General features: G+C 42.1%; 1 protein-coding gene across 1 annotated transcript in view; it reads left to right on the forward strand.

Moving 5' to 3' along the window:
* The window catches only part of LOC147706701 (solute carrier family 22 member 7-like), a 217,545-nt gene that overhangs the window by 182,853 nt on the left and 20,473 nt on the right, over positions 1–14,219 (forward strand). The window contains exon 10 of the mRNA XM_086925326.1: positions 2,470–2,684. Coding sequence (XP_086781452.1) covers positions 2,470–2,684 — 215 coding nt within the window. The remainder of the gene's footprint in view (positions 1–2,469; positions 2,685–14,219) is intronic.

The raw sequence follows: 14,219 nt of genomic DNA on the forward strand, positions 1-14,219 counted from the left end.
ACAAATGAAACAATGACCCACCAATTGGGACTAAGAAACTGCTACAGCAGTCAATTCAGGTTAGACACATATCTATTTATATATATATATATCAGCTGTATAATATGCATCTCCACTTCTGCATTGCGTTTTAAGGTTATGTTACCTAAGCAACTAAAAACAGCTGAGACGTCAAACATGTGAGACACGAAGAAGTAAAGAGACAATCAACAACAACAGCAGATCCCATTGTGTACTCTCCGTCTCCTGGACCCCCATCCGCAAGAAGAGAGTGGAGACTGGGAACGATGGGGAAAAGGGGGTGGGGAAGGGTGTAGCCTCCCCCTTGTGCAGGGAGAGGGCAAGGAGGGTGGTGGGGGTAAAGGCAATGGGGCCCAAGCCCAACCTGATTTGCTTAATTTCACTCAAAATTCTAAGCAAGGTGCTGGGATGAACAGCACCCCCTCATTTCCCTATGGGAGCATGTATTCCTTCCCTTCCTCGCGGCCAAAGCATGGAACGCCCTTCCGCTCCACCTCAGACAGACAACATCGCTCCCCATCTTCGCAAGAAACCTCAAAACCTGGCTCTTCGACAGACCCCCTCCTTGATGGAATGGAACCTGCACCCCCCCACTCCCCACCCCTAGCGCCTTGAGACCCTTACGGGTGAGTAGTCGCGCTTTAACAAACTCCTGATTGATTGATTGATATTATGGCCAGTTTATGGCCGTAATACATGCTCCCATAGGTAAGTGCAGGAATGAGACTGAACAGTGTTCGGTCGCATCCTAATGAAGCAGTCAGGACTGCCGATCAGAAGTCGGTCTATCCATGACAGAGTTGTTGTCAGGTGGACTTAAGTCCGCCTGACAATGTGACAACGTGTTCACCACATTAAAACAAGTACACTCTTAATGTTTTAAAAGATATTTTTTCAAAGAAGGGATTCCAGAGGTTTTAATAATGGACAATGGGGTACATTACACTTCACACCAGAAGCAGGAATTTTTAGAGAAACTATCCATAAAGCATATAAAAACAGCCATTTACTGTCCTAGAGCGAATGGCATGATGGAACACCTGAACCACATGATCAAAGAGTGCATGCAGAGGGCACCGATAAATTAGCCAAAGCTTTTCAAGAAACCTTATGGGCATATCGTGCCACCCCAAACACCGTCACAGGTTTTTCACTGTGTTTTTTTCAGTTAAAGGGAGGCAACCCAAAAGCAAACTGTCTGCTCATTGGCTTAAAAAATGAAGAACAAGCAGTAGTCTCCAGGGAACAGGAAGGATAAAATGCATAGACAGCAAAACAAGTATAATCAAAGACATGACAAGAAAAACTGTAGTATGATTTCAAATCTCAAGAAGGGAGATTGGGTGAAGATCAAATTATCTGAAGGTGGAATAAAGGGGAGTCGTCATTTCTCTAAACCTGTCAGAGTAACATGGGTGGGAAAGAATGTTGTCACATTTTGGAATGATCAGATCTGAGGAATGGACACAATCTCGAAATTTAGGAATGTAACACATATTTCAAACTCAACCCAACATAATCAAGCCCAGGCAAATAAGAGCGGGAACACCTAAGAAGCAGAGAAGACAAAAAGGGAAAAAAGGGTACCTAAATGGCACAAGGATTTCAAAATGTAGTAATGCCATATCAATCTGTCTATGCATCCCTCCTTTCTCTTTTCAAAATTGTATATAGTTTATTCCTTTCATAAGGGTGATAAGGAGATGTGTTGTAATGACTTGACCATAGGGTTTAACCATTGTATAGCTTGTCCTTTCTCTTTTCCCTTATCCTCTGTTCCCCTAGCCCTCCCTCCTCTATTTATCACAATGAAATGTTCCTTCAGGTTGAAGGTGCTTTGGGATTCTGTTAAAATTCCATCTGACTTGATCTCTGACCGACGAACGATTGGTGTGTTAATAAACCTACTATGAACCACGTGGCCTTTTTGACGTATTATAACAGAGAACTTAGGGGTAGTTATGCTTGCTCTATTGGAGGCACTCCAGTAAGAGGGCCCTATTCACAGAACTAACTCAAGACAAAATCCTAAACTTACTACTTTTGGAATTTACAGAAGGCATTAAGTAGTAGTTAAGTTAGGATTTTTTCTTAAGTCTGTCCTAAGTTTGTCTTAAGTCTGTCTTAATTCGAACTTCAGACAAAATCCTAACTTTACTTCTACTAAATGCCTTCTGTGAATACCAAAAGTAGTAGGACAGACTTAAGACAGACTTAAGACAGACTTAAGACAAAATCCTAACTTTACTATTACTAAATGCCTTCTATGAATACCAAAAGTAGTAAGTTTAGGATTTTGTCTTAAGTTAGTTCTGTGAATCGGGCCTGAAGTATCATGTCTGTACGCAGGGGTAGGTGTGGTGAGGGATGTGAAATATTGTAATTAGTATTGTGAACAAACAGAGGATAGCAGCTGTACTCAACTACCTATTGCTTCGTGTTCAACAGGTTTGGGGTGCCTTTCACTTACTACGGCATCAGTTTTAGGATCACTGGCTTCAGCTTGAACCCCTACTTGACCCACTTCATTTTTGGGGTTATCGAGTTCCCAGCCAAAGTGGGGGTCTACCTAGTGCTGGATCACATCGGCCGCAGGCACTGCCAGGCCTGGTCACTCATCTTGGCAGGATCCTCCATCGCGGTGAACATGGCGATACCCACAGGTACTCCATCTCCTTCCTACACTTGTCTTTGCTTTTCTAATTCTGTTTGGCTCTAGATTCACCTCATCCTCCTACAAAGAGAACTGTTTGTTGACCAATTGGGGATGCATGTGACACTTGGCTGGACTGTCTGCAAGTCATAGATGCTGACTGGTAGCACTGAGGATGCCCTGCAACCTTTAACACACTCCAGACAAAGATTTGACTTATTTGTTCTACTCAGTTTGAAGGATTCCTACTGTTTTGAGCCTGTCTAACCCCTTCTTTTACACAGTCTGTAGTGATCAAGACAACACAGGTATGATGAAGACAACATAGGTTTATTGAAAAGTAGATAAAGCACGTAAGAAGGTCTCTTCAATGTCCTGTCACCCAAGCATTCCACACACAGCCCACACACCAAACATTCCACTCAGAACACTCACACAGGCTGAGCAGCTAGTTATCATAAGAGATAAATTGACATAGGAGAATACTACACAGTCATTATCTTGTAAGGCAACATCTGTTTCTCAGCGTTGATATACAGCATTATCCAGAACTCCTGGAGTAGGGAGAAGTTTGACTTAATGGATTTTTTACTGAGATAGAGTCATCCATGTGAACTCATGAAGTGTGCCCTGAAAATATGTCCTGGAGAAGTCTCTTCTCGAGAGTTGGATCTTACAAGGTCTCTCAAACAAAGGCCCTAAAGCAGTTCTTGAATCCCAGAGGACCCTTCTCCAGTTGAGGAAATAGAAACAGCAGAGCTGTGGCCTGGTATCCATATCTAACCCTGCAGGCTGTCACTTGCACAGCTTTCTGAGTGATTTCACTTCATCACTTTATATAGCAGGCGATTTGAAAACTTTATTCGGTATGTATAAAACAACCATAAAAGTGTAGAGATATAAAAAATTGGTTACATTACTCACAGATAATATTAAATCGGGATAAAAAAGGTAAGGCTGATAAGTCTTGACATACACCAGGGGGCCAAAGTTAATCACATCTTAAAACACATGAGATATCTTTGGAAAAGGCAAGACAATTCCTTAAAAACATTATTGAATCATCACTATGTAGATACTACAATGCTTTTGCATGTATTAAAAGCATTAATAATATATTGTGCCACATTAAAACAAACCCTGGCATAATTTAGCTCAGACAGATATTTTATGAACCAATGTTGTTCGCCAGCAAAAGTGGTTTTAAATAGTAATTTCTGAGACCAGAATAATAGCTACAAAACAGCATAAAGTGTACAGTGCTCTGATCACATTGTCCATCACATGGGAAAGGAATCGTGTCCAAAAGACAAGTTTTCATGTTGGAGAAAGCAACAAGGTGATGGGAAATTCCCATTCTAAATCTGACTCATACAAAGCGATGCATAAGGTTGGGAACATTAGTTAAAGAATCTTGACAGCCCACTTGTGATGTTAATGTTAGATACAATTTTACAGTTGGTTTCCTACTCTCACAGTCAAGGCGAGCTTCCCTCCTAAAACTCATAAAGGTATCTTTAATCAACAACTTATTAAGGGCCATATGTATCAAGCAAATTCGCATTCGCATCGGCCTTTGCGAATGCGAATTTGCTAAATGGTATGTATGAAGCAAAATCTGGTGCATTACAAGGAATCGCAAATTTTGCGATTCCTTAAATGCAATGTATGAAGCCACAAAAAAATGCAAATTGCCATTAAGGAATCGCAAATTACCACTAACTTCAAGTTGGTGGTAATTTACGAATTCCTTGAAAAATGCACTTTTTTGCATTTTTCAAAGTGCCATGTGGGTCACATACATGCCCTTAGTGCATGTATGTGCGCCACATGTGCACCCATGCTAATTTCACAGGTGCAACAGGGTGTCCTTTGGACACCCCTGCACCCTTGAAATTATTCTCAATTTGCGATTCTCAAATTGCGAATCTCAAATTGAGAGTAACTTCCCATTCATTCCTATGGGCCTCCTGGCCCATAGAAATGAATGGGAAAGTATTCCTTAATTGCGATTCGCAACTTGCAAATCGCAATTAAGGAATACTAAGAATTCGCAAAAAAAATGTCGATTTGTACATACATACCAATTTGTGATTCTGAAATAGTGATTTCTTAAAAATCGCTATTTCAGAATCGCAAATCAGCTTGATGATACATATGGCCCTCAGTGATGTTACTTGTTGAGGATTGGCCCTACTGACATCTTAAATAATTTTTATACAATGAGCAAATATACCTTAACCATGGGATCTTCATAGTGTTATCCAGTGTGACACAATCTAAAATAATTGATTTTGTAAAACTTGTTTCTTCCTTGGTCCATATGGAATGCCGAAGCACCAAAGGACGGGATGTTATTATATCTGTGAGGTCCTGAAGCCCTACTTCTCTATGCATGATCTCAGTAGAAGCCGAAGTGGGCAAGCTAAGAAGGTGTTTGAGGAAGCAGTTTTCTTCCACCTGCAGATCTTTACTGTTGTGATGTCCTCACACACCAGCCCCATATGTTGCAATTGATAAATCCAGCAGGAAAGCATCGCCTGCGTACAAAAGTACAGGAGTGGGGCGCCCTGCCCCTTGAGAGGCATCTAGTACATATAAAAGGGGGTCCCCGTAAGGGTAGTGTATTGTAAACATACACTGAAGCAAAATTAACAGAGAAACAGTTAAACAGACATAGATAACAGTTTGCGATTTGATAAATGTGATTTATTATCAAAAACCAGCGTGATTGCTGATAACAATGAATGAATTCACTAATGCAAATTAACAAGCCCCGAAAGGAAGGAAAGGGAGGAAGTGCTCAAGGTGGTGAAAGAAAATAAGGAGTGTCACAGATAATATGAAAAGGGAAACATCCAAATTCAGATGACAGTACAAAACAATCACAATACAAATGCCAAAAAATAAGGCAAAATTCATAACATAGTCAATACATCATATTCAACGGTCACAGCTGATTGCCTAATAGATCGGGGATGTGCCGGAATCTCAAAAGAAGAAAAGTCGACGTTTCGACCCCTTTATGTAGGCTGATTAAAGTCCTTAAACGGGGTCTTCATCAGGACGACATACTGAAGAGGTGGGAGGGGGGGGGGCAGATCTGTGTGAAGAATAATAGGACTTTAATACATTATAAGGACGACCACAGTTCATCCTGTCTATTAGGGAGGAAGTTTAAATTAATTACCATGGGGTACGGCCCGGCTGGGCTCTGTACAGATTAAGGCCGCCACACCAAGGAGTCGTGGTCAGTCCAACAAGATGGTAGCATCAACTACAGAGGAGACAAATGTGACTTGTGTCACAATTAAAGACTTTGATACTACAGCTCAAACTAAGAAGCTTGAGAAGTTGGCACGAGATCTCAGATTGTTTGACAAAAAATCAGTCTACCCATATCTACAGCCAGATTACTACAAGCAGGACAATCAGGGCCGCTTCACCAACCGCGGCCGCGGAGGGTACAGAGGACGAAGGAATTTCACTACCTTTTCTGACTCCTCCTACAGTTCGGGCAGTGACGGAGAGGCCGGACCCAGCACTTCCTACTCCTACCCACCATATCCCCCTCCAGACTCTTTCTACCAACAATATCCTCCACAACTCCCACCTCATTTTTTAGATCGAGGCCGGGGACAATGGCGCCCTCCACGGGGCCGTGGGAACAACTGGCCCCGAGGCCAAACAAGAGGACAACAACAGAATCAGGCGGGATGGGATGCCGGACGGGGCAAGCAGCAGAAACAGGTGACCTTCCGTCCGGAGGCACACGGGGAGATCTCGACCCGCAGGAACACATACCGATGGTAGATACCGACATCAGACATGACTTCACCATGTCAACTACCAGTCCTGTGATTAACATCTCAAAATACAACCTCCAGGAAGAAGAACTCAAAGTCCTTGGCCGAGGACTCTCGTACGTCCCTACTGCTTCGGTGAACAAATTCATGCTCAAAACTGAATTATATAGCTTCTTTAGGAAGATAAGGTTACGATATTTCTTTCGAAATCAGATCTCCAGACCACAGACATCGGTCACTGGCCTTCGGATACCGTCCACCTTCTTCCCACCAACTTATGCTATGAACCCTCGAATTCTTGCCTTTGAGGACATTGTTACCTCATCTATAGACCAATCTCTAAAACAGCACAAATTTTTGAGGCACAATCTACCTGAAACTGAGAAGAAGGCCCTGACCTCTTTAAGTAATAACAAGGATGTAGTCATTAAACCCGCGGATAAAGGCGGTGCAATTGTGGTACAGGATCTTTCAGACTACAAGGCAGAGATCTATAGACAATTATCTGATGGCATCAGTTATCGCTTGTTACCCGGTGATCCCTCGCGGGAACTGGCTACTACTATCCTGAGAGTCACACAGAAAGGACTGGATACCGGTTTCCTGAATAAACAAGAATTCGAGTTCCTCAACCAGAAGTTTCCGAGACTGGCCACAATTTATACTCTCCCGAAGGTGCACAAGAACCTCAACCAACCCCCAGGACGCCCAATTGTTTCGGGCTGTGGATCACTATTGGAACCCCTGTGCCAATACGTGGATTTCTTTCTTAAACCTATTGCTCTTAACACCAAGGCTTATCTACGAGACACCACTCAGGTGATCAACCTGATAGACGAAAGACCCTTTGACTCCCAAAAGACATTTTTAGTCACTTGTGATATTATATCACTCTACACCAGCATCCCACAGCAAGATGCTTTGGAAGTAATGCGAGAGGCACTCGATACCCGAACTGCACCCGTTCAAGTTCCCACACAATTTATTATTGAACTATTGGAGATTGCCATGATGCATAATTTCTTCATTTTCCAAGACGATTTTTATTTACAGACTAAGGCGGTGGCTATGGGGGCTACCTTTGCTCCGAATTTGGCAATAATCTATATGGATCACTTTGAACAACAACATATCTTTCCAGCAACCAATCCGTTCAAAGCTCATCTGGCCCTTTGGGTCAGATATATTGATGACGTTCTGTGCATCTGGGAGGGTAATCAAGACCAACTTCAAATTTTTCATGATTGGCTAAACACACGGAACCCACATATCCAGTTCACGATGGAATCCAGCAACACGACCATACCCTTCCTAGACATCTCGATTTATGTAGAATCCGATCATCTACAAACAACTTTGTTTAGAAAGCCAACAGAGCGCAACTCTTTACTACAATATCAGAGTCATCATCCAAGGGGGCTCAAGGACAACCTGCCGGTGGGACAGTTCCTACGGATTCGGAGAAATTGTTCCACAAGAGCCAACTATCTAAAAGAGTCGGAGGTCCTAAGTCTACGCCTCATCTCACGAGGCTATCCTTCCAGGATGGTAAAACGTGCCAGAAAACGAGCCTGGTATAATCCCCGGGACTCACTACTCAACCCCGAAAATTTACCGCGTGGAACAACTGAGCGTATCATCTGTGTAACTACTTTTTCAACACGCAGTAATGATATTAAAAAGATTATCAACCACAACTGGCCGCTAGTGGCCGAGGTCATCAACCAAACTGAGTTACCTCTCCACTCCTTCAAAAGAGCCAAGAACTTAAGAGACATGGTGGTCCACTCCTACCTAGAACCAGCAAGCCAACCAACTTTAACTTCACTCTGGAACTTGCCCCCGTTGCTTGGCCACCATAGATGCGGTTCTTGCACCGCCTGTGATTCAACCATCCAGACTAAAACTTTTGACCATGGAGGTAGAACGTACCAACTCAAACATTACACGAACTGTAACTCGGCCGGAGTCATATATATCATTCGGTGCCCATGTAGCCTCTTATATGTAGGCCAAACCCAACAAAAAATCAAATCAAGGATCTCCTCCCATTGTAGCAGAGTAAGATGTAAGGTGACAGGGGCCCCTTTGGTTGACCATTGGCTAACAGCGGGACATACGGTCACTGACCTACGCTGGCTTGTGATTGAAAAGGTTACCTTAGGGAGAAGAGGAGGGAACTTCCCAGCAATACTAAACACACGTGAGTCCAAATGGATGTCCCTTCTGGACTCCATTGACAATGGCCTGAATGAACAAGACAGCAGCTTAGCACAGTTAGCAGCCCTCGGACAGCGTTAATCCACCTCCTACTGGCATCCACTTATTATGACTTCACCAGTAGGCCCGTTGTTTACTATTGAACTCTTGAATGACTGAGCCGCAATTAACTATGGTCACCGATTTTTCTTTCAATAAACAATGTCACCCATAATTGAAATATGCTGGCTAGTATAAGTTTAATTCCTAATTGCGCCCCCCATATAGGGCCCTCTGGTCTTCATCCTCCTGTGTGAGAGATGCACTAGAGTTTTTTAATTAAGCTTCAGAATTTCCACCTTGACCAGTTGTGCTTTAAGTCCTGTGATCCTCTCCCGAGGACAGATTGGCAATAGACTGTTCACCCAAATATAGATCATCAATTAACTGTGGTCTGGCTTCCCCCTGATTCACCAGTTAACACATTTGTTCATAAGTAATGCCTTCCATAAATATGCCATGAGATCTAAGTTGTTTTTAATAATTGCGCCCTCATTCTTGAGCCCCTGGGTCTTCATCCTCCTGTGTGAGAGATGCACCTGGGTCGCTGGTATTATTGTAATACATTTCACAATATTCCAACAATACAACTCTGATTCAGATTGAGCTCCGCTGAGCTGGCTTTAATAAATTGCGCCCTCATTCTTGAGCCCCTGGGTCTTCATCCTCCTGCGTGAGAGATGCACCTGGGTCGCTGTTATATGTAATACATTTTACAATATTTTTAAAAAACAATCTAATTCTGATCCAGAACGAGCTCTGCTAACTAACTCGTCTATTTCTACGAATCACCTCCCACGTGACCACTTCGCTAAACTCCGCATTCATACTGGTGCGGAGCTCATGTCCACTTCGTGACACACCACGCTGCATCTCTTGCCGTGAGTAATCCTCCTCTTACCCACCTTTCTAACTAAATTGTGCCAGATCGTAGCCCCTAGACGATACAATTGTATCTTTGCCTGCAGGTTTTAGAAATACACGCCGGAGATTCATCCCCGCGATACAATTGTATCCTTGCCTGCAAATTTCACAAACAAACGCCGGAGATTCATCCCCGCGTTCCGAGACGGCGCTGCCGGCTCCCACCCTTTGTGAGTAATTCAGAATCGCATGCTTAGGCAAACACACGACTTTGTTTCTGTTCCACTCGAAACAAATATATCCTTTATTTTTAGAACCGACACGCGAGCGCCGCTGGCGTTACCTCGCTTTTGCCTAAACCAGTGTGTTTTCAACTCCGCTCCTTTGACCACGATGGAGATTGACTAATTAGAGTGCTTGTAGGCTTCACGCCTCATTTTTTTGTGTGAGTATTAGCAACTTCTATATTTGAAACACGAGACTCGCTCGTTGTTTAGTCATAAACTAAAGGGAAATTACTATGCATGTTTTACTTAGCAATCTACTCTCTCCTTCCAGTTGATTATTGGAGATCCAACCAGCGCCGTACTTATTAACTAATTCCTGGTTTTAATGATATGTTTGACAGGCAACCAAACAGCAATTAAAGGTAATCTCTAACATTGTTCCCCCATGAGCCTGAGTGATACTCATTCCTTTAGGACAGCTTATTACTTTTCCTTACAGTCACATTTGTCTCCTCTGTAGTTGATGCTACCATCTTGTTGGACTGACCACGACTCCTTGGTGTGGCGGCCTTAATCTGTACAGAGCCCAGCCGGGCCGTACCCCATGGTAATTAATTTAAACTTCCTCCCTAATAGACAGGATGAACTGTGGTCGTCCTTATAATGTATTAAAGTCCTATTATTCTTCACACAGATCTGCCCCCCCCCTCCCACCTCTTCAGTATGTCGTCCTGATGAAGACCCCGTTTAAGGACTTTAATCAGCCTACATAAAGGGGTCGAAACGTCGACTTTTCTTCTTTTGAGATTCCGGCACATCCCCGATCTATTAGGCAATCAGCTGTGACCGTTGAATATGATGTATTGACTATGTTATGAATTTTGCCTTATTTTTTGGCATTTGTATTGTGATTGTTTTGTACTGTCATCTGAATTTGGATGTTTCCCTTTTCATATTATCTGTGACACTCCTTATTTTCTTTCACCACCTTGAGCACTTCCTCCCTTTCCTTCCTTTCGGGGCTTGTTAATTTGCATTAGTGAATTCATTCATTGTTATCAGCAATCACGCTGGTTTTTGATAATAAATCACATTTATCAAATCGCAAACTGTTATCTATGTCTGTCTAACTGTTTCTCTGTTAATTTTGCTTCAGTGTATGTTTACAATACACTACCCTTACGGGGACCCCCTTTTATATGTACTACATAACGCCCAGGTCCCCGTGACTGCATGGGTCCAACCCCCTTTTATGTAACACCTTGAGAGGCATCGGCTTGCACTGCTTGTAAAGTCTGTTCCACTCCATTAATAAATAAGGAAAATAGCAAAGGGGCCAGCACGCAGCCTTGTCGAATGCCGCATTTGACTGCAAAATTGTTAGTGCATTCCAAACGGCGGCCGTACCGTACATTACTCGCCAGATCTTCGTATATTCTTGCTAGGAAACAAATGATTGGCCTTGGTGACCCATAGCAAGTCAAGTTGTCCAGAGGATAGCATGGTCTACTAGATCCAAGGCGCTGCTCAGGTTAGCAAAACAGAGGGACAATCTCCCGCCTTTGGCACAAGTGTACCTGCCTATAATGAGATCAAGATTCCTTCTTTGCTCTATACTCCCCAAGCCCTTTCTAAAAACCAAACTTGACCGGTGAAAGTATTGAGCATTCCCAGGCCCATTCTTCTAGTCTTTTTAGCAGGACTTTGCTCATCACTTTCACTGATGAATCTAACAATGAAATGGGCCTATGGTGTTTGGGGTTACCCTTCTTAAAAATGGGGACTATAATAGACGTGCCACATTTAGGCGGAGTCATACTCTCTGCAGCTGTGTTAAAAACTCTGGTTTAAATTGGCACCCATAGAGCAGTACTATTCTTACAAATATCTACTGGGACCCCATCTGGTCCTGGGGCTTTACCCCCTTTACTTTCCTTCAATGCCCATGACACTTCTGTGTTGATGTCTAGAGCTAGTGGGGGGCATAACAAGTGTGCTTTGTTTTTATTGATCACCATTTCTACTGTTGATGGGCTAAAAATACTAGTACAATGGGCAACCCATGCGTCACAGGTGGCATGTGACAACAGTTCGGGGAAGGAGGGGTCCTTTAAGAAAGGCGAATCAACAGTGTCCCAAAACAGTTTACTATCGCCTGTGTCCACCACTTGAGATAATTTCAGCCAAGCTGCATCTTGCAGTTCTTTTTTCCTTACTGAGAGTACCTCTTTTTGTTTAAATCTAAGAGATTTAATCAGTGTTATGTCTCTTGGCCGTTTACAAAGGGCCAGTTTCAAATCCCTAGTGATAGTGATGCATGGGTGATTGAACCAGCCTTTGCACTTCTTCTAGGCACCTTATAATATAGTTATAGCCCTTGGTGCAGATTTCATGTAGAAGTTGGGTCTGCTCTACTCCATTCCACTTAATAGGGTCCTGTTAGGTCTAATTGGGATAATGTTAGTGACACAACTAGTAGTAGTAACAGCAGGCGTATCCCAGAAGGATACCAGCAAAATTATATAGTTATGACCACTCAAACCCGGGCAAACAACCTGTAGTAAGGAGCACCACTTACAAGCATTGGCAGATATTAAGACATGATCAATAACAGAAGCGGAATTCCTCCCTGTACATGTTGGAATGTAATCCCCATGACTATCCCGGGCCTTTTCTAATAAGTGCAAAACAAATTTGTTAATCACAGAATTAAATTGATTACCATAATCTTTATAGGGGAAATGCCGGTCCCCAACCCCATGCTCATCGGTCACCCCGCAAACACGTGTGGCAGAGTATGGGCAAGTATGAATTTTAAAATCTCCAACCTGTACCAGTATAAAGCTATTAGTGATAGACTGGAATAAAGTCTCCAAGCCCTCTGCAAGGGCTGTTACTACCTTACCCCGAGTTTTATTAAAAATATTATTATAAATATTAACCAGAACAATATCCGGGTTTCTCCTAGAAGTTAGCCATAGAATTAATGAGTGGAGACCAATCGTTATTTTCCTCTTTAAATTTACCGGGACTTTATCCAACATAAAGACCATAAGCCCCCCTTTAGCTCTTCCTCCTATAGATGACTCTGCCTCCAACCAATGTGTCGTAAAACCCTAAAAATAAACAGGTTCATTACACCAGGTTTCTTGTATACATAGTATATTCAGGTCGCTTATGAACTCCGTCCACCCTAGAGTACCCTGGTTTTTTAGCTAGCCCTCCCACATCCCATGTGGCAATTCTATACCCACCTTCCAACTTTTGTCTGCTACTATTCGTTTGCAGTGTGATAGGTAACACAGCTGTTGTGCGGTGGGGGTTCACTATATCATCACATGGAGACGGAGGGCCAACACATAAATAGCAGGAGCATCATAATAGTTCTCAGAGACCATGTGTGCATCATCTTCCAGCTCTTCATTGAAAAGAGACTCTGGGCCCGATTCACAGAACTAACTTAAGACAAAATCCTAAACTTACTACTCATTTCGGTATTCACAGAAGTTAGGAGTCCTAATTTTACTACTCCTAAACTGAGAAAAATCCTAACTTGAAGACTTTCGGTATTCACAGAAGACATTTAGGAGTCCTAAAGTTAGGAGCCGTAACTTCTGTGAATACTGAAATGAGTAAGTGCCTTCTGTGAATACCAAAATGGTAGTACGTTTAGGATTTTGTCTTAAGTTAGTTCTGTGAATTGGGCCCACATTCTTTATATCTTTCCCTGTCTCATATCAATCGATATCCTGAGTGTCACTCAGTACCTGGTTTCTATTGGAGACCTCAATTGATTGAAACAAGGGGTGTACAGATACAGAGCAATTAAAAATATGAATTAGCACATATAAAACAGCCAAATATTGATAGCATTTTCATAAAAGGATTGTGATAATTGATACATTTCTTAATACACTTCCCACCCTTCAAACCCACAAACCACCAGAAAATACTAAATAATGAAAAATAATAAAAATAGTACACAAGTACCAATACACAAACACGTAGCTATTGAACATTTTTAATATATATAAATAATATTCTAATTAGCCAAATAAGAGTTAAAATAATAAACAATTTGGTGGAAAACTATATTATATATTTTTATACACTTTCAACCCTACTCACTCACCAACAAATCAAAACAATTAACATTAAATGAAATGTCATACTTTAAATACATTACTAAACGAAAAAGTTATCTATACTAAAAAGTTGTTGCAAATAAATAACAATAAATATTTACTCAAGACTCTCAAACTAATAAAAAAAATCTAAACAATATGATAATTTATACAGTTAGTAAATAAAACTAAACTAAGGGCCTGATTATAATGCCAAGCAGTCGTATTTGGATTTGACCGTCGGGCGGGCAGTCGGAAAGTTAAA

Source organism: Lissotriton vulgaris, chromosome 6 (genome assembly GCF_964263255.1).
Source record: "Lissotriton vulgaris chromosome 6, aLisVul1.2, whole genome shotgun sequence".
Taxonomy (NCBI): domain Eukaryota; kingdom Metazoa; phylum Chordata; class Amphibia; order Caudata; family Salamandridae; genus Lissotriton; species Lissotriton vulgaris.